The sequence below is a fragment of the Chiloscyllium plagiosum genome, chromosome 7 (genome assembly GCF_004010195.1).
Source record: "Chiloscyllium plagiosum isolate BGI_BamShark_2017 chromosome 7, ASM401019v2, whole genome shotgun sequence".
In the NCBI taxonomy this organism is placed as follows: domain Eukaryota; kingdom Metazoa; phylum Chordata; class Chondrichthyes; order Orectolobiformes; family Hemiscylliidae; genus Chiloscyllium; species Chiloscyllium plagiosum.
The window spans coordinates 96,418,435-96,444,897 of record NC_057716.1 but is presented as its reverse complement, the minus strand read 5'-3'; the positions used below and the strand labels follow the sequence as shown (position 1 = coordinate 96,444,897).

The 26,463-nt window shown below is 43.0% G+C and overlaps 1 protein-coding gene across 2 annotated transcripts in view; it reads right to left on the bottom strand.

The window, feature by feature from the left end:
• Positions 1–11,390: 11,390 nt before the first annotated feature.
• LOC122551780 (contactin-associated protein-like 5) overlaps positions 11,391–26,463 on the bottom strand; it is a 1,278,965-nt gene continuing 1,263,892 nt past the window's right edge. For both annotated transcript variants that reach the window (XM_043694243.1, XM_043694244.1), the window contains 2 exons: positions 23,414–23,485; positions 11,391–12,289 (listed from right to left, as the gene is read on the bottom strand). In XM_043694243.1, the coding sequence (XP_043550178.1) occupies positions 12,093–12,289; positions 23,414–23,485 (269 nt within the window). In that variant the 3' untranslated portion in view covers positions 11,391–12,092. The remainder of the gene's footprint in view (positions 12,290–23,413; positions 23,486–26,463) is intronic.

Below are 26,463 nucleotides of genomic sequence, written 5' to 3'. Positions count from 1 at the left end.
TGGTTCAAGGTAACCCAGCATCAATTCCCTTCATTTTGTTTCTTATTGTTAAAGCAGTAAGAGAGCAAAGGGCAATTATAGGAGAAAGTGAGGACTGCAGATGCTGGAGATCAGAGCTGAAAATGTGTTGCTGGAAAAGCGCAGCAGGTCAGGCAGCACCCAAGGAACAGGAGAATCGACGTTTTGGGCATAAACCCTTCTTCAGGAAAGGGCAATTATAGTTTTGTTTCTGTGAACAAGCAGTCAAGTTAGTAAGAGCGATGACAGGAGAATGATAAACACCTAAATTAAGAAAGATAAAACACAAGGTTCCAAGACATTACCTCCCACAATGAAAGATAAAGACTGGCCTTAACTTACTGTATTCTAAGTAGGGTAGATAGAGTGTGGTGCTGGACAAGGTACAGCAGGTCAGGTAGTATCTGAGGAGCAGCAGAATCGACGTTTCGGCAGGACTCTTCATCAGACTTGAAACAGCAACTCTCTTGCTCCTCAGATGTTAACTGACCTACTGTGCTTTCTCCAGTGCCATACTCATATCTACTCTGACTTTCCAGCATCTGCAGTCCTCACTATCTTCTTCCATTCTAAGTAGAACTGGTGACATGGAGACCAAGGCTGAATCACAGGTAGGAATAAAAACCTAAAGATATGGCCCCAAAATGGTGTGCACCAATATATTATGAATGCATAGTCGACTTTTGCATTCAGGTGAAAAACTAGAACCTGTTTCCCTCTTGTGAGTACAACATTTTTTGGATTGAGTAGGCATCATGTGTGATTAGCTAAGAGGGCTAGTGCTGCATCAGGAAACCAGCCTGTGTCATTACCTTCAATGTCAGAACACTGCAGAACAGTTAAATATACAACCTGACAGTTATTGGTCAATGCAATAAAACTTGCTCTAAAAAAACACTTGTGGTGCTGTTGTTGGACCAGGCACACTTTTTTGTGAAAGACTATCAGGAGTTTGGAGTGGACTGGGCAGACTGTGAATTCAGTCCCATTGTCTCAGAAATAGCCTACTGCTCTCTCAGGTAGGCGCCTGGCTGGTGGTCAGAACCAGGATCTCTAATCCCACGAGCATTCCAGCTGGTCACCCACAAACAGGCAGGCTCAAGAGATGGAGTGGAACGGGTATACCCCCAACCGATAAAAGTATGTTCAAAGTGTTGATCATCACAATGTGTCCTGCAAGTCACATTCATTTTAACAGTCATTGATGCAGCCGCTGTGTTTTTCATCTCTTTCACCCCAGTGATGCACCTCTTCAAATTAAGCAGACTTATGAGGTGCTTTTTATTATTATTTTTTCTTTTCAGTCCATTCCTTGCCAGAGGAAAACCATTCAGACCACGCGTACACTCCCCATCACCACAACACCGACCTGCCTGTCCTCAGTGACTGGTCTTTGCGGTGCCTTGTACGTGTGCAGCGTGGCGTGAAACTGGGCAGAGTCTTATCCTGGTGCGGCCCATGGGTGTGTCGGGAAACTCCCCCATCAGAAATGCAACAGTGGTTTGAAAGAACTGGAGGTGGAAGGTTGCTTTTCAGATTGGAGACCTGTGACTAGTGGTGTACCACAAGGATCGGTGCTGAGTCTGCTGTTTATTGTCATTTATAGGAATGATTTGAATGTGAACATAGGAGGTATAGTTAGTAAGTTTGCAGATGATACCAAAATTGGAGTTGTAGTGGATAGGGAAGAAGGTTAATCACAGCACAACAAATCTTGATCAGATGGGCCAAAGGGCTGAGGAGTGGCAGATGGAGTTTAATTTAGATAAATGCGAGGTGCTGCATTTTCGGAAAGCAAATCAGAGCAGGACTTATACACGTAATAGTAAGGTTCTGGGGAGCGTTTCTGGACAAACAGACCTTGGAGTGCAGGCTCATAGTTCCATGAAAGTACAGTCATGGGTAGATAAGATAGTGAAGAAGGCATTTGGTATGCTTTCCTTTATTGGCCAGAATATTGCGTACAGGAGTTGGGAGGTCAAGTTGAGGCTGTACAGGATATTGTTTTGGCCACTTTTGGAATATTGCATGCAATTCTGGTCTCCTTCCTATCAGATGGATGTTGTGACACTTGAAAGAGTTCAGAAAAGATTTACAAGGATGGTACCAGGGTTGGAGGAATTGAGCTATAGGGAGAAGTTGAATAGGCTGGGGCTGTTTTCCCTGGAGGGTCGGAGGCTGAGGGGTGAACTGTAGTAGTTACTAGCGGTGTTCCGCAAGGATCTGTTTTGGGACCATTGCTGTTTGTCATTTTTATAAATGACCTGGAGGAGGGGCTAGAATGTTGGGTGAGCAAGTTTGCGGATGATAACGAAAGTCTGTGGAGTTGTTGACAGTGAGGAAGCCTGTGTCAGGTTACAGCGGAATATATATAAGCTGCAGAGCTGGGCAGAAAGGTGGCAAATGGAGTTCAATGTAGGTAAGTGTGAGCACTTTGGTAAGAGTAACAAAAAGATGGGGTACTGGGCTAATGGTCGGATACTCGGTAGTGTGGAGGAGCGGAGGGATCTTGGTGTCCATGTACACAGATCTCTGAAAGTTGCCACCCAGGTAAATAGTGCGGTGAAGAAGGCATATGGCGTACTGGCTTTTATTGGTAGAGGAATTGAGTTCCGGAGTCCTGAGGTCATGTTGCAGTTGTATAAGACTCTGGTGCGGCCACATCTGGAGTATTGCGTGCAGTTTTGGTCGTCATACTATAGGGAAGGATGTGGAGGCACTGGAACGGGTGCAGAGGAGGTTTACCAGGATGTTGCCTGGTATGGTAGGAAGATCATATGAGGAAAGGGTGAGGTACTTGGGGCTGTTTTCATTGGAGAAAAGAAGGTTTAGGGGTGACTTGATAGAGGTGTACAAGATGATTAGGGATTTAGATGGGGCATGGATTGGATAAATAGACAAGGTATTTTCTCTGGGGTGGGGGAGTCCAGAACTAGAGTGCATAGGTTTAGGTTGAGAGGGGAAAGATATAAAAGATATATAAGGGGCAACTTTTTCACACAGAGGGTGTAACATGCATGGAATGAGCTGCCAGAGGAAGTGGTGGAGGCTGGTACAATTGCAATATTTAATGGGCATTTGGATGGGTATATGAATAGGAAGGAGTTGGAGGGATATGGGCCGGGTGCTGGCAGGTGGGTCTAGATTGGGTTGGGATATCTGGTGGGCATGGACAGCTTGGACCAAAGGGTCTGTTTCCGTGCTGTACATTTCTATGACTCTATGACTCTAAATGGGACAGATTAGGTTAGGATATCTGGTCGGGATGGACAAGTTGGACCAAAGGGTCTGCTTCCATGCAGTACATCTCTGTGACTCGACAACACTTATGAACACTTATCAGCTGCAAAACTATGTTCATTTACGTTAAAGTCTCCTGAAAAATATCAGGGGAAAAAGCAGCAGGAAATGATAGGTTAGTTGCCTCATGTCAAGAAATTCAGACCGTGTCATTGGATGGAATCTATTGTGGAATCTCATTTAAGCATCAGCTTATCACGTTTCTTAAGAAACAACTCAAAGTATTTGGTACACAATGAGTTACTTGGTGTGCAGCAACTATTGTTATATAGACAAAAACTGCAGCCTTATTTCACACAGTAAAATCCCACAACAGCAATATGATTAATCAGTTAGGAAGTAAGCACAGATCTGTTTATGTGCCACCTTTTAATACCTCAGAATGTCCAAAAGCACATCACAGTTAATGATGCCCTCTTGAAGTGTAGTCAGTGCAGTCAATTTTGCACACACCAATGACTTATAATCATTGAGATCATGTCCATACAAACTATTTTAGTTGTTGGTTTAAGAATAAACATGGGACATAAAGACCTCTGTTTGCTGTTCTTCTTTTAATAGTGACATGTGATTTGCACATCATCATGCAATACTGTGTTCTTCCATCTTGTCACCAACAGCTCCAATGTTGTATTGGCATGTCAGCTAGGATAACTGCAGTGGGGCTTGAACCCCTCAACCTTCCAGACTTTAAAATGAGAGCATTATGGGGGCACGGTGGCATAGTGGTTAGCACTGCTGCCTCACAGCGCCAGAGAACCGGGTTCAATTCCCGCCTCAGGCGACTGACTGTGTGGAGTTTGCACGTTCTCCCCGTGTCTGCGTGGGTTTCCTCCGGGTGCTCCGGTTTCCTCCAACAGTCCAAAGATGTGCAGGTCAGGTGAATTGGCCATGCTAAATTGCCCGTAGTGTTAGGTAAGGGGTAAAATGTAGGGGTATGGGTGGGTTGCGCTTCGGCGGGGCGGTGTGGACTGGTTGGGCCGAAGGGCCTGTTTCCACACTGTAAGTAATCTAATCTAATCTACCCATTGAGCCACAGCTAACACCATACAATGATCTTGGTGATGCTGCTTGAGGGAGAAGTGGTGTTTGGCAACCGGGAAGTCTCTAGTGTTCTTCAAGCAATATCTTGGGATTATTAGCATTTGCCTGAACAGGAAAACTGTGTATCAGTTTCATATCTCATCTGAAGAATGGTAATTCCAACAATGCAACACTTTCTCAATACAGCATAGCCTAGATAACAGGCTCCAGGCTCAATTTATATGGATCATCTGAAATTCTTAATACAATAAGACAATCCTAAGTATATATATATATATATATATATAAAAAATAGCATAATTATTTATAAGTGTTTTGATTTTGCTTTTAACAGAAAATTATGAAAAAGGTAATAAAATATGCTTCAGAAACTTTGGCAGTGAGTGAAATTAGATTACTGAAAGAGCTGCAAATTTGTGCTTAGCTCTGGAAAGCTTCCGCGGCTATCGCAGACATAGGATGCCTGAAATTATAGGAAAAGTACAAAGTGTTTACTTAACAGCTTGACCCTGACTTCCAACACATGTATTATAAGTTTGCGTTAAATACACTTATGGTTAATCTGTAACACGATTTGTACCATGCATTCGGGAAAATGTCCTCCAAGGTGGCTTTCAAGATACACAACAATGCAGAATCGCTGAGCAGAAACTGATAGTCAAACGCCATACCCATGAAGACAGCCTCAACTGTGATCTTGGATTCATGTCATGCTACATGTAACCTCACCATGCTATTCTGTGTCTTAAAATCTTCCTTCCTGTCATGTTTAACCACCATCACCTTGATAACTTGCTATGATCTCCCTACCTTAATTAGTTTGTACAGTTTTGAATTACTTGTTACCTTGGATATACCCTCGGCATGTGACCCTTATACCTATCATGTCATTCCTGTCGTTAGGTTTGTCTCCAGCACCACCTTATTTTTAATTTTTTTGTAATTATCTCTAGGCCTCAATTCATTGGATTGTAGGTCATCCCATTCACTTACTAGTCAGCTGTTGACACTTGACTCACACTGTCTGAAACTTTTGCGATCACCTGCAGAGGCTTATTATTTGACATTCCACTCAAACCATTTCTATGGTGTTTTGATTTCTCTGCCCATTGATCTCTCTGCCTATAAAGTTCTGTACCTGTGTGCTATCCTTTGCTTCACCCAACAAGTGCTCCGAAAGCTTGTGATTTCAAATAAACCATCTGGACCTTTACCTGGTGTCGTATGGCTTCTGAGCTTGTCCACCCCAGTCCAACACCAGCACCTACACATCATGTGCCATGCACTGAGTTATGGTTTATGCAGTTAGAAAGCATGAATAATTCATACTGTCACAAATTTCATTCCTTTAATCCAATAGGAAATCAGTATAAGATATCTGTTGCTAAATGCCCAATAATACAGGTCAACCAACACAATGATTTTTTCCATCAGTCTTCTCAAATTAATATTTGTTGATGGTTTTGGATTGGATCATTTTATTAAAGATCTCAATAAAAATGAAATTGTCAGAGACGTTTTTAATTACAAACTATCCACAAGGAGATTGCCTCCCTTTTAAAATCCAAAATCTCTTCAGTGTTGTTCTGCCTTTTAAAATTCTACATTTTATTCTGTCGATAGAAAAAAAATGTTATTTTCTCATTTCTGAAGGAGTTCTTCTGAAAGGACAATTTTTAAAAATGGTTGGCCAGCATTTATTGCCTGTCTATAAGCTGGGTGGATTGCTGGGCCATTTCAGAGGGCATTCCCGATGAAGACCTTATGCTCAAAGTGTCGACTGTCCTGATCCTTGGATGCTGCCTGACTGGTTGTGTTTTGACTCTGATCTCCAGAATCTGCAGTACTGGCTTTCTTCTATATTTTAGAGGGCAGTTGTGAGCTATAAGTTCATAAAATATAGGAGCAGAATTAGGCCATTTGGCCCATGGAGACTGCTCTGCCATTCGATCATGGCTGATTTGCTCCCATTCTCCTCCCTTCTCTCCATATTCCTTCATCCCATTACCAATTAAAAATCTGTCTAACTCCTCCTTAAATTTACTCAATGTCCCAGCATCCACCGCACTTTGGGGGAGTGAATTCCACAGATTCACAATCCTTTGAGAGAAGCAGTTTTTCCTCAACTCTGCTTTAAATTTGCTACCCCGTATCCTAAAGTTACATTCTCTCATCTGAGGATGCCCCACATGAGGAAGCATCTGCTCTATATATATTTAATACACACCTTTTATCATCTTGAATACCTCAATTTGATCTCCCCTCAAAGAGTTTAGGCCTAAACTGTTCAATTTCTCTTTATATGATCCACCCCTCAACTCTGGGATCCATCTAGTGATCCTCCTCTGAACTGCCTCCAATGCCACATCTTTCCTCAAATAAGGGGACCAGATTTGCGCACAATACTCAAGATGTGGTCTCACCAATGCCTTGTATCAGCTATAATGCTGTAGGTTTGGAGCCACATGTAGGCCACACCAGATTTCCCTGCCTGAACTGAGTCATTAGTGAGGCAGATGGATATTTTTCCTGACAATAGTTTTATGATGACTGGTAGATTTTTAATTCAAGATTTCTTTTTAACCATGGTGGAATTTGAACCCAGGTCCCTTCTCAAGTAATCGTCTAGTGATCATACCATTAGGCCACATGACATTCATTTGCTGCTATCCCTTCCAGTTTTGGAAGTATTTGGTGGAGTCAGTTTCTGACTGTTTTCAAATGCAATTTTAAGCTTGGATGGGAATCAGTAGGGGTGATGTGGGGGAATTAAAATAAACAGCAGAGTCTCTAGCCCATTCCCCTGAGTGTGAGGTCTGGACAATGGTAATAAAAGGGGCTACAGCACCCAAAAAAGTTACAAATTCTTGCTGTAGGAGTTTGAGATTGAGGACTAATGTTGCTTGCTGAAATAAAACAATGAGATATAAAACACACAAAAACAGAAATTGCTGGAGAAACTTAATAGGTCTGGCAGCATCTTTGGAGAGAAAATAGAGTTAATGCTTAAAGTCCAGTGAAAACAAGCGATGGCTTCTGAAATAGGGTCACTGGACTTGAAATGTTGACTGTTTTTTCTCTACAAATTCTGTCAGACCTATTGAGTTTATCCAAAACTTTCTGTTTTTCATGCTGTTTGGTTTATTGTTTCCCATGATTAGAAATTTTTTTAATATTATCAGAATCTAAAGGGTCATCTATTTGAAAGGGAAAATCAAAAAGAATATTTGAGAAAGATAAAAATTGGAATGCTCCAGAAAAAGACGTAGGGAAGTTCTTTCAAACAGCCAGCATAGACACAATGTTAGCTTTCAGTGTTGGTTAACTGAATCCTAACTCACAAAAATGTCATTCACACAACCTTCTTTGCTTTCTTACATACACTGGTCTCTGTTCAGGTGATGCCTCAATTTTAAAATTCACATCATTATTTTCAAATTCCAGCATATTTCCATCTCTTCAGGCCCTTCAACTTGAACGTAGAACATAACACAGCACAGGAAGGAGCCCTTCAGCTCATCATGTTGCACCAAACATGATGCCAAATTAAACTAATCCCTTCTGCCTGCCCTTGATCCATATCTCTCCATTCCTTCCACATTCATGTGCTTATCTAAAAGTGCCTGAAACGCCCCTATTGTATCCACCTCCACCATCACACTTGGCAGTACATTCCAGACTCTTACCAATCTCTGTGAAAAAAAACTTGCCCTTCATATCTCTTTTGAAGTTATCTCCTCTCACCTTAATACCTAGTATTAGAAATTTCAAATCTGGGAAAAAGATTTGGACCCTCGACCCAATCTACACTTCTATCAAGTCTCCCGTCAGCCTCTGCCGCTCCAGAGAAAACAATCCTGGTTTTTCTAACCTCTCCTCATAGCTTATACCCTCTAATCCAGGCAGTATCCTGGTAAGCCTCTTCTGAGATATTTGTAATCCTTCTGTTCTGGCCTCTTAGGCACCTTCCAATTTTAATTGTTTCACAAGTGGTACTCACACCACAAAAGAGTCATGACCATCTACAATAAAGAAAGAACTCAATCATTTATGCATTATCTTTCAATGGCATTACCTTTACAGAATTCCCCACCATCAACAATCCAGATATCATCGTTGAGAAGTTTATTCCATGGAGGTGCCACTACAAACACTGTGACTGCATGAGCAGGCCAGACATTGCATATTCTGAGGTGAGTGATACATCATCTGAATCTCCAAAATATAGTCTCCATTTACAGAGCTTAGTATAGCTCAAGAAGCTCAATACCATCTTGAACAAAACAATCTATTTGGTAAAAACTCATGTATAACCACTTCCTCCACCAGTCCATTGTGGCAGCAGTGTGTATCTCTTCCAACTCAGCAAACTCACCAAGGATTCTTCAGCAGCATCTTCCAAAGTTACAACCTCTCCCTCCTCGAAGATCAAGAGCAGTAATTGTGTGGGAACACCATCACCTCAGCTGAATGTTTTCCGAGTTCCACGTCATCCTGGATTTGACATGCATTATACTTGCTTTGAGTTCCTTCGGTATCGTTGAGTCAAAGACCTATGACTTGCTGCAGGCGCTTTGGGAATATAATTATGGTGCAGACCATGACAGTGTAAGCAGCCAGCTTGCCACAACCTTTGGAAGGGGAATAAGGTGTGAGTGATAAATATTGGCTTTGTCAGCAATGACCACATCCTGTAAGCGAGTTGAGGAAAGACTACTGCCTGAGGGATTTCAGCTACCAAGGGCTGAAGCTCTGGAAAGGAAGATATGGAGCTGCGGAGCATATGGCAACTTCAAAATGCACTTCACTGCCCCAATATCTTGTTGTACAGCTGGATGCCAACTTTTGTTTGTCAAACACTGCTGTGAGGTGCCTTGGGACATTGTACGACATTAAAGGCACTAGAAGAATACAAAATGTTTGATGCTGTTGTTACGCTCTGTTAACTGTGGGTTTAACAGATATTGATCAGAATATTGATCAGAACTCAAGTGAACAAGATTTTGTCAGGTGAGAATATTCTGAGATATGGAATCAAGGTGTATTGATATAGAGAACAGCCATGATGTAATGAATAGAGGAGTAACATTCGAGCCATTCAATGATGTCCTCTTGCTTCCATGCTGAATGCTTGTGAAGACGATATGGGACTTTAATGGCCACCTACCTGAAACAATTTAGAAAATCCACTGTTTCCACGACTGCTTTCTATGCATGCTCTTTCTGGTCTCTCTTCCATCTGATTTTCTTTGCCTCCAGTTAGAATCATAGAATTCTGACAGCATGGAAGCAGGCCGTTCGACCCATTATGTCCACACTGACACTCCGAAGAGAAACCAACCCAGACGCCCCCCAACCTCCATAAGCCTGCATTTCCCGTGGCTAATCCACCTAACCTGCATGGCCCTGGACACTATGGGCAATTTAGCATGGCCAATCCACCTAACCTGTGCACCTTTGGATTGTGGGAGGAAACTCACACAGACACAGGGAGAATGTGCAAACTCCATACACAGAGTCACCAGAGACTGGAATTGAACCTGGTTCTCTGGTGCTGTGAGACAGCAGTGCTAACTACTGTGCCGCCATGCCACCCTCGCTCTCTTTCATTTTAAGCCAGCTCAGTGTCTCCACCTATATGTTAGTTTTCTTTAACTTTCATTCTCCTACCTCACAGTATTCAATCGATGATCTGAGCTTTCCCAAAAACCAGACATGTCCTCGTGGATCACAGGTCACTGTAGCTCATGGTATAGAATCATTATAAATCAAATGCATAGTTTAACCACAATAACACATGCATTTTAAATTGTCTTTTGCAAGGTTTGAATCTGAATGTTTGAATGTTCCAGAGACTTCCCGCCTCAGGGTCATTTAAGAGCATCCCATCGTTCTCAGTTTTCACATTTCCATTTGTTAAAATGCAATCCAATTTTCTGCAAAGGTTCTCCTGGGAGTAAAGTTTAAATTTGGGAAGTAATAGGTAATGAACATTTTCAACGAACCGTTAGTTGGTCCACCAGGTACTTCAAACTTATTAACATCGATAAATGTCTCAATCAAACTATCAGAAAGACTATACAACTGGAAACACATTTATTGATAGAGAGCGCACAATCTGTTATTCTCCAATGAAACACACCTCACTTACCTGGGCCTAGAGAAAGTACTTTGCAGACAGTGTTATACAGCATGGAAACAGACCCTTTGGACCAACCTATTCGCACTGAATCTGATCTAGCTCAATTTGCCAGCATTTTGCCCATATCTGTCTAAATCTTTCCCAATCAAGTACCCATCCAGATGCCTTTTAAATGTTGTTATTGTACTTGCCTCCACCATTTCCCCTTTCAGCTTGTTCCATACACACACCACTGTCAGCATGAAATATTTACCCCTCAGGTCCTATATAAATCTTGCCCGACCTAACCTTAAACCTATGTCCTCTAGTTTTGAACTTGCCCACCCGAAGAAAAAGATCTTAGCTGTTCACCTTATCCATGCTCCTCGTTTTTATAAACCTCTATAAGATCACCCCTCAGCCTCTGACGCTCGAGGGAAAACAACCCTAGCCTATTCAGCCTCTCCCTATAGCTCAGACCCTCCAGTCCCACCAACACTATAATAAAAGGAGGACAATTGGGTAACTCTTTCATCAATCATATCTGGAATCAGCACCTCTCAAGTTGGCTGGAACTAATGTTATACCCAGGAGCTTTGGCAGACAGTTCACTGCAATCTGCTGCAAAGATAACCCGAGTTTTATTGAGAGACATTGTTGTCATTTCAGCTGCAATTGTTTTTGTTCAGAGACTTAGACCATGGTTGTTGTAATGAACCATTACTTGCTGCAATGTTTAATCCTGCCTACCAGAAGGAGTGTCTCAATACCAACTCATCGGTTCACACGGTGGTACCATGTGACAGTGGGAGGATGACGCCTGACGATGGCAAAAATCAGAAGTTGCAAGTACATTGGGGCACAGCAGGGATTTAACAAACTAAAAAAATTCAGCTTAACCAGCTTGACTTGAAATCCAAACATAATTGATTGCAATATGGTCAATTATGATTTATTAGCTATGGCAACAAAGGTTTTCAATTTTAAAGGGAATCAGCTGGGAGCTTTTTTTTTAAGATAGCACTGTATATAATGAGCATGAATGACCATATGTGCTTAGATTCATCTAATAGACTGTTTGACCACCAAGTTACCAACAATAAATAAATTGCTTAGAAAGAATGTAGGTCTCATCATAAATCTGCACTTAACCAGATTGATAACCTTGTTACCACTTCACCTGCTTAATGGACAAATAAAATGGTCTCTCCAGAAAAGAAAGGTACAGAAATAAATCTTATGAAGATAAACCAAGAACCCAGTTACATTTAAAAGTTAATATTATTGTTTTACATCACTCTGAGGAGGTGTGTCAAGACTTTTTTTTTAATAGCTGCTGTTTTTGTAACCATAATTTTGTGGAATCTTCATTCTGCTCCCCTGAGATGGCATTTTGTTAGCAGGAAATAATAGGCTATATCCCTGTTCTGTCAGGTAAACAAAAATACCAACCAGTCATTAGTCAAATGCCGTGTATTTTGTGCTAACTTTTGGCCATTTAGTTTGCAGAGTCTGGAACTAACTCATAGTACAGACAGCAAGTCCAGGTTGTAGTGTTGTTATTAATCTGCTGTTGCAAGTGTAGCCATGAGGAGGGCCTCTCTCACTGTCAGATGAAATACTCTTTCCTGCTTTCGCTTACAGAATCCTGGTAATTGGCATGGTTCTTCAGTGCTGCATCAGTGTTCTCAGCATATTCCGTTCTTTTCGGCTCATTATTTTGATAAGTGCCTTTGTTCTGATATAACAAGCGTCCCGTTATAGCAAAAATGCAGAGGATGACAAATATCACAATCGCTATAACACCTGTCAGGAGAAAAGAAATGCAATTTTAGTCTTCTCTTTTCTTTTGTAAAGCAAACTTATTGTTATTTCAATGCAGCTATGCTTGCTATTTGCCTTCTTTTCGTCATCTCTACCTCCTCCGACTCCTGACAGGATACAATGGTTACCGAGCAACCTATCGGAAGGATGTGATTGCATTGGAGGGGGTGCAGAGGAGATTCACCAGGATGTTGCCTGATATGGAGCATTTCAGCTGTGCAGAAAGGCTGGATAAGCTCGGGTTGTTTTCTTTGCAGCAGAGAAGGTTGAGAAGGGACCTGATAGAGGTGTATAAAAGATTATGAAGGTCATAGACAGGGTGGATAGAAAGCAAACATTCCCCTTCACTGAATGGGCAAGAACAAAAGGACACACATTTAAAATGAAAGGCAGGAGGTTTAGAGGGCACTTGAGAAAAAGGTTTTTCACCAGAGGTTGGTGGGGAGTCTAGAATGAACTTTCTGGGAGGGTAGTTGATATGGACAACCACACAACCTTTAAAAAGTACTTGAATGAGTACTTGAAGTGTCACAACATTCAAGGTTATGGGCCTACTCCGGCCAAGTTGGATTAGTTTAGGTAGTAATGCATTTTTGGTGGTTCAAGCTGGATGGGACAAAGGCCTGTTTTGTACTGTAAAATTCGTGTACCTAACTTATGAAGTCATCTTAGCCATGTGTGAACTTAGTCAGTAAATGTTGACAGGCCACTCAATGGTGGAGGCTTCATCTTTGGGCCAGACCACTTGTCATTTGGATGTTGCAATGACACAGAATGAAACCTTGCACAAACCCAACTTTAATCGCTCTTTCATTGGCATTCAATTGGCTAGGCCCTAAGTTCTGTAGCTTCCTGGCTAAATTGCCTTTCTGTATCTCTGTTATTTTAGGATGCTCATTGAAGCTGTTTTCTTTGATCAAGAGTTTGCTCCCCTGTTCTAATATGGTTTGGTATCAAATTTTATTTGATAGTGCTTCTATAAAGAGCTTTGGGGTGTTTTATAATGTTGAAGTTGATATATAAATGGAAAGTGCTGTTTCTGATTCATTTCCCTGTACGATAATTGGGTGCCTAGTTAAAATTTCTCTCCCTGAAGAGAGGAGAGCGATTACAGCATGTTGTTAAGCAGAAAAGGCATAAATCAAGCACTCAAATTCTCCACAGACTAAACATCTCCAATTTGCAAAGCTTTGTTGGGAATGCTAAATGGCAAAATTTACCACTTGTATTTCATCACTGGAATTTTATAGATTATCAATATATTGTCCTCTAATTTATCATCACTGGAACTATGGATCCACATTGGCACTTACTTTGTTGCCTACACGTTCAAATTTTCGTCACTCCTTAATGTACACAGCGTGAAGGCTTTTTTTTCAACTATATCTTAAATATAAATTGTAAATTGTAACATCGAAAGACTTTTCTACGATTAGAAAATTCTCATCAACTTGCCAAAAATATTTATGGACACCAGATACTATTTACAGTGCAATTAGACTGTTTGCATTGGAAACAGCACAGCATGTGCCTAAAGGGCTTATACCATCACTTAGAACATATAGAACATAGAATATTACAGCGCAGTACAGACCCTTCACCCTCGATGTTGCGCCGCCCTGTCATACTAATCTGAAGCCCATCCCACTTACACTATTCCATGTACATCCATATGCCTGTCCAATGACGACTTAAATGCACTTAAAGTTGGTGAATCTACTACAGTTGCAGGCAAAGCATTCCATATCCTTACTATTCTCTGAGTAAAGAAACTACCCCTGACATCTTTCTTATACCGGTCTCCCCGCCCTTTAAAGTTGCGTCCCCTCGTGTTTGCCGTCCCCATACTTGGAAAAAGGCTCTCCCTGTCCACTCTATCTAACCCTCTGATTATCTTGTATGTCTCTATTAAATCACCTCTCAACCTTCTTCTCTCTAACGAGAACAGCCTCAAGGCCCTCAGCCTTTCCTCTTAAGACATTCCTTCCATACTAGACAACATCCTAGTAAATCTCCTCTGCACCCTTTCCAAAGCTTCCACATCCTTCTTATAATGCTGTGATCAGAACTGTACACACAATACTCCAAGTGTGACCGTACCAGAGCTTTTCTGACATTAGTCTGATGACTTCTGAGCTCTTCCCTCAACTTCAACCATTTCAATCTTCCAACAAGAAGCTTGAAAGTTGTAGTGATTGGAAGCAGGTAGATCTCAATAACTATAAGGTTTTTGATTGGGGTTGTTAACCTGGGACAATCAGGGAAGCCCTGGCCTACCAATATAACCAGGAAATTTGGAATCCCCTCATCTAGGGAACTGACTCTGTGCTGGCTGGGCCACAGTCAGTATGTACTGTTACCTGGAACAATCAGGAAAGCCCTGGCTGATTCATATAACCAGGAAATTTAGAATCTTCTCAGTTTACAGGAGTGACTCTATGCTGGCTGGGCCACAGTTGGTGTGTTACTGCTGCTGTTGGTTTCTGCTTCATTTTTGGAGGAAACCTGACTCCTGAACTGAATTATGCAACCAGTTTGTTAACTTTTTTCTAGTGAGGTCTGATTTTTAAACTGCCTGATCCACAGAGTCAGTATGTTACAGGTGTAACTCAGTTCTCATTAGGGAACTGTTGTTTCACTGGCTGCTTACAGCCTGTGTGTTACTCTTTTCTCTTTTACTTTGAGAAGAGGACTATGCAGATTTCGCGGCAGGGCTCAGCCCTTGCACTCTGGTTTCCTTTTGAATGTGTTTTCACTTTTTTGATGTCTGGACTGAGCCCCTGTGAAAAAATACATCTTTCCAGATGAGCTGGCCCTATATCTTGGTATCTTGGTGTCCATGTACACAGATCTTTGAAAGTTGCCACCCAGGTAAATAGTGCGGTGAAGAAGGCATATGGCGCACTGGCTTTTATTGGTAGAGGAATTGAGTTCCGGAGTCCTGAGATCATGTTGCAGTTGTATAAGACTCTGGTGCGGCCGCACCTGGAGTATTGTGTGCAGTTTTGGTCGCCATACTATAGGAAGGATGTGGAGGCACTGGAACGGATGCAGAGGAGGTTTACCAGGATGTTGCCTGGTATGGTAGAAAGATCGTATGAGGAAAGGCTGAGGCAATTGGGGCTGTTTTCATTGGAGAAAAAAGGTTTAGGGGTGACTTGATAGAGGTGTACAAGATGATTAGGGGTTTAGATAGGGTTGACCGTGAGAACCTTTTTCCACGTATGGAGTCAGCTATTACGAGGGGGCATAGCTTTAAATTAAGGGGTGGTAGGTATAGGACAGATGTTAGGGGTAGGTTCTTTACTCAGCGAGTCGTGAGTTCATGAAATGCACTGCCAGTAGCAGTGGTGGACTCTCCCTCTTTATGGGCATTTAAGCGGGCATTGGATAGGCATATGGAGGATAGTGGGCTAGTGTAGGTTAGGTGGGCTTGAATCGGCGCAACATCGAGGGCCAAAGGGCCTGTACTGCGCTGTATTCTTCTATGTTCTATGTTCTATATGGGTAGGCCTGGCCCTTTGTGGGTGACTAGGCCTCTGTAAAGACTGAACACCTGTGTTTATGCTGGGAGGTGAGCAATTGCTGCATCATGGAGTGGGCCAAACCCTGTGAGTTAACTGCAACTTTACAATGTTCCTGTGAGTGGGCCTGGTCCTTTGGATGGACTAAATCTCTGAAGACTGAACACCCGTGTGTGTGGCGTGGATGCTGCCTTCAGGACTGGACAAAACTCCTGTGAGTTAACTGCAGCTTCACAATATACTGTGTTCCAGAGAGTGGGCCTGGTTCTCCCTGGAAGGGCCAGGCCTCTGTGAAGACTCAACAACTGTGTATGCTTGCAGGTGAGCATTTGCTACATTCTGGACTGACTCTGCCTTCAGGCATGGTCTCTGCCTTGGTACTGGAAACTGTATTGTGAGGATTTTGGGCATTCTGTTACTGTATGTGGGTTTTGTAATTGATTGTGTTTGAGTGTGGCCCAGAGTGGGCTAGTCAGTATGTGGGGTGGCTGGGAGCTGGAGGGTCAATAACACGCCTGGGGGATAGCGGACAGTGTAGGGGGAGGGGGTGGTGTTAGTATGCAAAGTGGCTGGGACGAGGCAGCCGACAGTGTGCCCATAGGAAAGCTGACTGGGGAGGGGCAGCTGGTATGCAGGCCGGCTGAGGGCTGGAGGGTCGATGACCAACCTGTAGGAAAGCAGGCCAGGAGAAGCCTGTCAGAATGTGGGGCAGGCAGGGCCAGCCAGCTGATAGCATCCTTGTAGGAAAGCCGGTGTAGGGCAGGCCGGTCAGTACGTGGGGAGGCTGGCAGTCGGATAGCCGATGGCTGTGGGATTTGAGGTTTGTCCGGAAAGCGGGCCAGGAGAAGCCTGTCAGAATGTGGGGCAGGCAGGGCCAGGCAGCTGATAGCATCCTTGTAGGAAAGCCGGTGTAGGGCAGGCCGGTCAGTACGTGGGGAGGCTGGGAGTCGGATAGCCGATGGCTGTGGGATTTGAGGTTTGTCCTCATCTCCCTGAAAACTGGTTGAATGGTGGGGTTTGGGGTTTGGCTTTGCTGCCCTTTCCTCTGTATATAGTGTGGTTTTTGTGAACTGCTGCTTTCTGTTTATTGTTAACTGTATTTTGTACTGTTTAATAAAATTTAAAAAATATAACCAAGAGATTTAGAATCACCTCAGTTTAGGGGACTGACTCTGTACTGGCTGGGCCACAGTCAGTGTGCTACTGCTGCTGTTGGTTTCTGCCTTTTGTTTTGGGAGTGGGGGGAACCTGATTCCTGAACTGTCTGAATGATTTAGCCAGTTTGTTAACTGGTATTCCTTTTTACTGGGGACTGATTTCTAAATTGCCTGATCTTCACAGTCACTGTGTTTCGGTTCTCATTAGGGGACTGTTGTTTCACTGGCTGGTTGCAGCTTGTGTGTTACTCCTTTTTTTTTAGATTACATTACAGTGTGGAAACAGGCCCTTCGGCCCAACTAGTCCACACTGACCCGCCGAAGCGAAACCCACCCATACCCCTACATTTACCCCTTACCTAACACTACTGGCAATTTAGCATGGCCAATTCACCTGACCCTGCACATCTTTTGGACTGTGGGAGGAAACCGGAGCACCCGGAGGAAACCCCGCAGACACGGGGAGAACGTGCAAACTCCACACAGTCAGTCGCCTGAGGCGGGAATTGAACCCGGGTCTCAGGCGCTGTGAGGCAGCAGTGCTAACCACTGTGCCACCGTGCCGCCCACCGTGCTGTTTTACTTTGAGGAAAGGACTATGTTAATTTTGTGGCAGGGCTTAGCCCTTGCATTCTTGAGTTTTCTTTGCTTTTTGTATGTGTTTTCACTTTTTTGGTGTTTGGACTGAGCCCTTGTGAGAAAATGCGCTGTTCCTGTGGGTAGGCCTGGCCTTTTGTTGGTGGATTAGGCCTCTGTAAAGACTGAACACCTGTGTGTGTGCTGGGAGGTGAGCACTTGCTGCATCATGGAGTTCAGGAGTGGACCAAGCTCCTGTGAGTTAACTGCACCTTTACAATGTACTGTGTTCTTGTGAGTGTGCACGGTTCTCTCTGGGTAAACCAGGCCTCTATGGTGATGAACGCCAGTGTGTGTGCTGTGCGTTCTGTATTTGCTTTCTTCAGGAGTGGATTCTTCCCTTGGTTGTGGACTCTGTTTTTGGCAATGGACTCTGCAGTTTGGAGTGGATTCTATTTCTGACAATGCACTTTGTATACTGGAGTGGACTCTGTTCCTGGGAATGGACTCGACATTTTGAAGAGAACTGTTTATGGTAAGGAACTCTGTATCAGAAGGGACTCTGTATGTTGGTAATTGACTCTGTGTTATTGCTTGTTGGGTTTATCACCTGCACAGTCTTGTGTGTCCCTGGGTCTGGCATGCCTCGCTGTGAGCTGGGAGGCTTGTAGGTCATCCCAAAAGCTGTCACCCTGAGAGCGAGGAGGTGGGGAGGCTGCCCGAAAGCCGGAGGGTGGGTAGGCCTCCCGATGCCTGTCGCCTGAGAGCCGGAAAGTAGGTAGGCCATTCTGAGCACTGTCGTCCCAAGAAGGAGTAATTGGGAAGGGCTGTCCTGAGGTGGTCGGATGGTGTGTTGGAGAGGCAGAGAGCCAGAAGATGCGTAGGGCCAGGTTGAGATCTGGAAGACTTGTGGGCTGGCCCACGTGCTGATGTCCCAGGAAAGGGGATGGGCTATCCTAGAAATGTCCAGAAGATGTGTTAGAGCATTCCATGGGCCCGATGGCGCATCAGGGTGGGCGAGAGCCAGATGGTACATGGGGCAAACCGAGAGCCGGAAGGTGGGGAGGCCGTGCTCAGCCCTTTCCCCTGGGCAGGTAACCAGGGCAGACTGTCCTCAAGGTGGCTGGAAGATGGGAAACATGGTTAGGGAAGCTGGAAGATGAGTAGGCTGTCCTGACCACTGGCGTCTGGGGGGGGTGGCGGGAGGCGGGAGCAGGACAGGCTGTCCTCAAGGTGGCTAGAATGTGTGTCAGGACCGACTGAGAGCCAGAAGAGGAATGGGGCAGGCTTCCTTAGAGTTCTGGAAGGTGAGAGGGATGGGTGGCTTGTTGGTTTGTTTTCTATGCACTGTTTCTTATTTAATTGGACTCTCTTGTATGTATTTGTTAGTGCTACTTTTGTAATGACTGACTGAAAGTGGAATTTGAGGCTTGTCCTCATTTCCCTGAAAACTGTTTGAATGGTAGGGTTTGGGGCCTGGCTTTGCCGCTCCTCTCCCTTGTAAAATTGCTGTTTCTCTGTTAATTGTTTGTAAACTGTACTGTTTAATAAAATAAAAAAAGTTGATGACTGACTCCGAGCTGGCTGGCCACAGTCAGTGTACTATGGATTAATAAATAAAGGGTGACTTAGTGATGGGACACTGGCCTCTATGCAGTTATATCAAATGTAAAATACTATTCTCTCTAATTTTGAAATCAATAAAAACACAGATATTGTAAATTAGGTCACCTTTGCTGAGGTCACGATGAGACATTAAGTAGTAGTAGTACTGTTCTTACCTGCTGAAACAGGAGCTCTGGGTTCAAGTCCCATCTGCTCCAGAGGTGTATAACAACATCTCTGAACAGGCATTTAAGACAAAGCTGGGAGATCATGGAAATGATTGCAAATTTCACTTGTCATTTGGACTACTATTGATACCTCACCACTGTTTTTACTTTGGGCAATTTATAAGACAATTCACTATTTACCCATAAATGCCTTTTGCTATGGATCTCTTTTGTGACATATATTCTGAAGGCCATCCCAATTACTTCCTTGAAAATTCCAAGACATTTGTAAGGTAAGACATGCCTTCAAAAGCTAGCATTCCTTCTTTATAAGTCATAGCAGTCTTCAGCACAGAAAAAGGTCTTTTGGCCCATCAAGTTTATGTCAATCAAAAACAACAGCCAAACTACCTAATCCCATGTTTCAGCACTTAGCTCATAGCCTTGTCATGCCTTTGCAGGTATTCTCAAATTGTTGATGCTATGTCAAACTTCAGCATATCACAGCAAATGACGGCAGGACAAATATTTTTTAAACGTCTGATTCAATCTTTCATTATTCTGTGTTGCATTTGACGAGGTTAAGGAAATTAATGTTTGAATTGTTAAATGAACTCACTTTGCTACTTTCTTCCTTGACTCAAATATGTCCCTTTCCACATATCGACTTATGTTGGAGAGCTCTCTTGCAGTGCAGTGATAATGTCCCTACCTCTAAGCCTGCAGGCATGGGTTCAAGTCCCACCTGTTCCAGCAGGTGTGTATTAACATCTCTGAATTGATTTAAAAATGTCTATTCCTGAAGAAGGGCTCATGCCTGAAACATCGATTCTCCTGCTCCTTGGATGCTGCCTGACCAGCTGCGCTTTTCCAGCAATACATTTTCAGCTCTGACCTCCAGCATCTGCAGTCCTCACTTTCTCCTAAAAATGTCTATGACCACTTAACTGGATAGTTTGTTCTTTAACATTTTCCTTGTGACTAACATTTTGAGAGTCTTTGTTTTTAAAATTATCCTCCCTCCAAACCTTCCTTTTATGCCCTAATTCTATCAGCGCTGTTTTCATAAATATCTCATTTTTCTCTCCCATATCCTTAAATCACAGCATGCGTTTTACTTTCTGAGCATGTTTTTTTCTCTTATCTCTGTGAGTGCCAGTTTTTACATTATCCATCAACTTCCATGTTGTTCATATCTGTAACCAATGCTAAGTGAATGTAAGGAACATGGACCATTGCTACCTGGTTTTCCTACTGATTGTTTTGATTTGTCTGTGGAAGTCGAGGAGGTTAGCAACAGTCATGTTCTTTGCTGGGGGACTATTTTCCATCAGGTGGTGTTCCGGGCAGGAAGAATCTGAGCTTACCCATCTGGCTGGGTTTAGAATGGGCACATGCAAATGATGGAAACATTCACCACATTTCCTGCCATTTGAACTCTTGCAATATAATTAAATGTGCAGCATTCAGACATTTTTTTTACATTACATTACATTACATTACAGTGTGGAAACAGGCCCTTCGGCCCAACAAGTCCACACCGACCCGCCGAAGCGCAACCCACCCATACCTCTACATTTACTCCTTACCTGACGCTACGGGCAATTTAGCATGGCCAATTCACCTGACCTGCACATCTTTGGACTGTGGGAGGAAACCGGAGCACCCGGAGGAAACCCACGGAGGAAATGTGCAAAGGGAGCTTGGTGGAGGGGGAAGATGATGACCAACACCTGGAAGCATTCTCAGATTGTGGCCATACTTGGGTTCTATTAAGTAAATGATGTTTTAAAAACTCAATTATTGTCTGTTTGCCCATAACCTTTGAATCCCCCACTGATTAAAAATCTGTCTGTCAGCTTTGAATACACTTAATGACTAGCCTCGACATCCCACTGTGGTAAAGAATACCTCAGATTTACTGCCCACCGAGAGAATTCCTCCTCATCTCTAACCTGACTAGGTGACCCTTACACTGAGGTTAGGTTCTCCCATAAGAATTCCAGTTCTCTCAACTCCCATGAGCACAGACCCAATCTACTGAATCTCTATTCATAAACCAATCCCTCATACCCTGGATCAACCTAGAGTGCCTGCTCTGTAATGCCTCCATTGCTAGTATATCTTTCCTTAGAAGAGGAGACCAAACTGATAATCTTTTTCCCATTGCTAACACGACTTCTGTCTTTCCTGAAGAAGGGCCTGTGCCCGAAACGTCGAATCTCCTGTTCCCTGGATGCTGCCTGACCTGCTGTGCTGTTCCAGCAATAAAGTTTCAACTTCTGTCTTTAACATATCCAAAGAAACTGCTCCTACTACCTTTACAGGAAGCAAATTCCAAAGACTCATGAACTCCTAGGAAAAAACTTCCACCTCATCTCGGTTTTAATACCAACTTCTTTTAAAATATCTACTAATGCACTTTTGTTATTCTTCCTGCCAAACGGGGTTCCCTTGCTCTCCATTTGGCACATCTTTGCCCAATCAGTTGATCTTTGTGTCACCTCCTCTTTTTCCTTCACAACGTACTTTTGTGTTTATCATGGGGTCATCAGCAAATTCAGTTTTTTTTTGTTGTTTTCCTAATTACTTGCTGAAATTGCATACTAACCTTTAACAATCCATACAGTAGGATACCCAGATTCTTCTGCAGTTAAGAGTTCTAAAAGCTGTCACCATTTAGAAGGAAAGTGAGGAGGTGAAAAATTTATTGGGATAGGTCGGAATGTGGTTTTGAGGTTACAATCACATCAGCCACATCCTTATAAAATGGCGGAGCAGTCTTGAGGGGTTGAGTAGCTGCTACTGCTTATTGTCAAGATTAGAGTGGTGCTGGAAAAGCACAGCAGGTCAGGCAGCATCCGAGGAGCAGGAAAATTGACGTTTCCTGATGAAGGGTCGGAATGTGGTTTTGAGGTTACAATCACATCAGCCACATCATTATAAAATGGCGGAGCAGTCTTGAGGGGTTGAGTAGCCTGCTACTGCTTATTGTTAAGATTAGAGTGGTGCTGGAAAAGCACAGCATGTCAGGCAGCATCCGAGGAGCAGGAAAATTGACGTTTCCTGATGAAGGGCTTTTGCCCTAAATGTCGATTTTTCCTTCTCCTTGGATGCTGCCTGACCTGCTGTGCTTTTCCAGCACCACTCGAATCTTGACTCTAATCTCCAGCATCTGCAGTGTCCACTTTTGCCTACTACTGCTTATTGTTTGTGATATCCAAAACACTGGATTAGCCTCAGATGGAGTATTGTATTCAGTTCAGGGCATTACACTTTAGAATGTATGTTAAGGTATTTACGAGAGGGGCGGATAAGATTGAGAGGGACTTCAGCTAAATAGGCAATTTGGCAAAGAAAGGTTGAAAGGAGATTTGACAGAACCACGAGGGAGCTGGCAGATTGGGCAAAATTAGTCTCATTGATGGAAAGATCTAGAACCAGAAGACACTCGGTTAAGATGATTGACAAAAGAAGCAATGGTGCCATGAAGGAAAACCTTTTCTTTCATGCAGTGAAATGTTGGAATTTGGAATGCATCATCTGAGATTGTCACAGAGACCGATTCAATCGTGGAGAAGGAAGGCGTGTCACTCGGTGCATTGCTACCAGATTATATGAAGTTACCTGATGAATGGGCAACACTCCGAAAGTTTGTGATTTCAAATAAACCTGTTGGATGATAACCCGGTGTCATCTGACTTCTGATCTTGTCCACCCCAGTCCAACACCAGCACCTCCATATCATGGCAGAAAAGCCAACACAGATATGATGGGCTGAATGGCCTCTTCCTGTAGTGTGGTAACGTTTTTTTAATGAATCTATTATTCTTTGCTCATTCTCTCCATATTGTATAGCAGTGTTATCTAAGGTCTGAATAATCTCAGCATTCTCATTCCATTTTCATTCGTTATGAAGTAAATGGTGGTACTTTTAACACCAGAAATCAGCTTTTGGCTCTTCTCTGCTGCATTCATACAGTGACATGTTAGTCATTCAGCAGAATATGAGAAATTATTCTTCCTTCAAACACACCAATTAAAAGATTTTTGCAGCAGCAAATCTTTATTTCCTACCTCCGATGACTGCAGAATCACTTCTGAATGCATTTTGTAATGGCTGCTCCTCCTCAGTGGGTTTGGAATCATCTACAGTAGAAAGGGAATTCATCATATTAGCAAACAATGGAAATCATGTTGTCATGAAAAAAGAATGACATATTTATTTAGTGCTTTTCATGATGACCTGATGTTTGAAAGAGCTTTACAATGATATTCCTTCGATATGCACTCACCATTCTAATTGGGGTGAACATTGTGGTATGGTGGCATTATCAGTGGATTAGTAATGTAGAAGCTCTGGTTGATACACTGGAACAGGTCCAAATCCCACAAATGGAAGCTGCTCGAATTAAAATTCAACTGCTGAAAATCTGGAATTGTAAACTAACTTTAGTGATAACTGTGAAACCAAAATCCCATATCACTTATGAATATCCTTAGGGAAGGAAATCTGCTGTCCTAACCACTCTAGAGCCATAGTCATTTGGTTATACAGCACAGAAACAGTCCCTTCAGGCTAACTCATCTGCATCGACCAGATATCCTAACCTGATCTAGTCCCATTTGCCAGCATTCCCTCTAAATCCTTCCTATCAATATACCCATCCAGATGCCATTTAAATAGTGTAACTGTACCCACCTCCACCACTTCCTCTGGCAGCTCATTCCATACACACCCACCTTCAACATAAGAAAAGCACCCATCAGGTCTCTTTTAAATCTTTCCCCTCTCACCTTCAATCTATGTCCTTTTAGTTTTAGACTTCCCTACCCTGGAGAAAGGACCTTGTCTATTCGCCCTATCCATTTCCCTCATGATCTTGTAAACCTCTATAAGGTCACCCCTTAGCTTCCTATGCTCCAGGGAAAATGCCCCAATCTGTTCATCCTCTGCCGAAAGCTCAATTCCGCCAATCCTGGCAACATCCTTGTAAATTTGTTCTGAACCCTTTCAAGATAATAACACCCTTCCTATAGCAGGGAGACTAGAATTGAACACAGTATTCCAAAAATGGCCATGTGAACATTCTGTACAGCCACAACATGACCTCACAATTCTTATACTCAATGCACTAGCCTATAAAGGTAAGTGTAGGCGAAAGTGAGGACTGCAGATGCTGGAAACCAGAGTTTAGATCAGAGTGTTGCTGGAAAAGAAGCACAGCAGGTCAGGCAACATCCGAGGAACAGGAAAATCGATGTTTCGGGCAAAAGCCCTTCATCAGGAATGGCTCCTGATGAAGGGCTTTTGCCCAAAACGTCAATTTTCCTGCTCCTTGGATGCTGCCTGACCTGCAATGCTTTTCCAGCACCACCCTGATCTATAAAGGTAAGTGTGGTAAACGCCTTCTTCATTACCCTGTCTACCTGTTACTCAACTTTTAAGAAACTATGCACCTGCAGTCCTAGGTTTCTTTGTTCAGCAACACTCCCCAGGGCCCTACCAAGAACTGCATAAGTCTTGCCCTGGTTTACATTATCATGTTGCAACACTGCATATTCATCTAAGTTAAATTCCATCTGCCAATCCTCGGTCCATTAGCCCACCTGATTTTTAGATCCACAGCGATAAATCTGTTCTGAACCCTTTCAAGATAACAACATCCTTCCTATACCAGAATTGAACACAGTATTCCAAAAATGGCCATGTGAACATTCTGTACAGCCACAACATGACCTCACAATTCTTATACTCAATGCACTAGCCTATAAAGGTAAGTGTAGGCAAAAGTGAGGACTGCAGATGCTGGAAACCAGAGTTTAGATCAGAGTGGTGCTGGAAAAGAAGCAAAGCAGGTCAGGCAACATCCGATGGCTCCTGATGAAGGGCTTTTGCTCGAAACGTCGATTTTCCTGCTCCTTGGATGCTGCCTGACCTGCAATGCTTTTCCAGCACCACCCTGATCTATAAAGGTAAGTGTGGTAAACGCCTTCTTCATTACCCTGTCTACCTGTTACTCAACTTTTAAGAAACTATGCACCTGCAGTCCTAGGTTTCTTTGTTCAGCAACACTCCCCAGGGCCCTACCAAGAACTGCATAAGTCTTGCCCTGGTTTACATTATCATGTTGCAACACTGCATATTCATCTAAGTTAAATTCCATCTGCCAATCCTCGGTCCATTAGCCCACCTGATTTTTAGATCCACAGCGATGTGATTGATCCTTTTTTTAAACTGGCCTCTGAAATGGTGTTTAAAAAAACACTCAGTACATGGCAATGAGGGATAGGCAACAGATGCTGGTCTTATCAACAATGCCATTTCCCATGAAAAATATTGGCAGCCATGCAAATGACTGAAAACAGCAATGTGATAATGACCAGGGAATCTGTTTTTGTGACTTTGATTGTGAGATAAATATTGGTAAGGGGGACACCAGAGACTCAGCTTTTTTTGAAATAATGTAATGGAATTATTTACAGTAACGAGTGGGTCACTTTAATGTCTGTTCTGAAAAATAGTTCACTGTTTTTGGACTCAATCTTAACTTGTGATCTTATGAAAAAGTCTTCCTCATAAAGACTTAACCACAGCTCATGATGAGAAAAAAAAGAACAGTTCTCATTCTTTGACTATCTCTTATGAGATTAAAGTCTTGCAAATATATTTGTCACTCTCCACTTAATACTATCCAATGCATTAACATTTTGAGGAAACAGTGCCAACAGCACACAAAGTATTCCAAATATTACACCAACAGCAGATCAGACAGGCTGTTTGTTTTTCAGTAGGCACTGTTGTGTTGCCCTGTTCATAATATTCTCACCAGTCTCCCTTCTAGTTATTGCTTCCTGAAAATAATTCAATATTTAAAGCAGAACTCAATGTTAGAGTGAGGACTTGAGTTTTCTGCCAGTGTGCCCCATGGTAGACTACTGCAAAAAATACGGAGGTATGGCATTGAGGGTGAGTTGGAGGTTTGGATTAGGAGTTGGCTGGCTGGAAGAAGACAGAGGGTAGTAGTTGATGGCAAAGGTTCATCTTGGAGTGCCGTCACTAGCGGTGTTCCGCAAGGATTTGTTTTGGGACCATTGCTGTTTGTCATTTTTATAAATGACCTCGA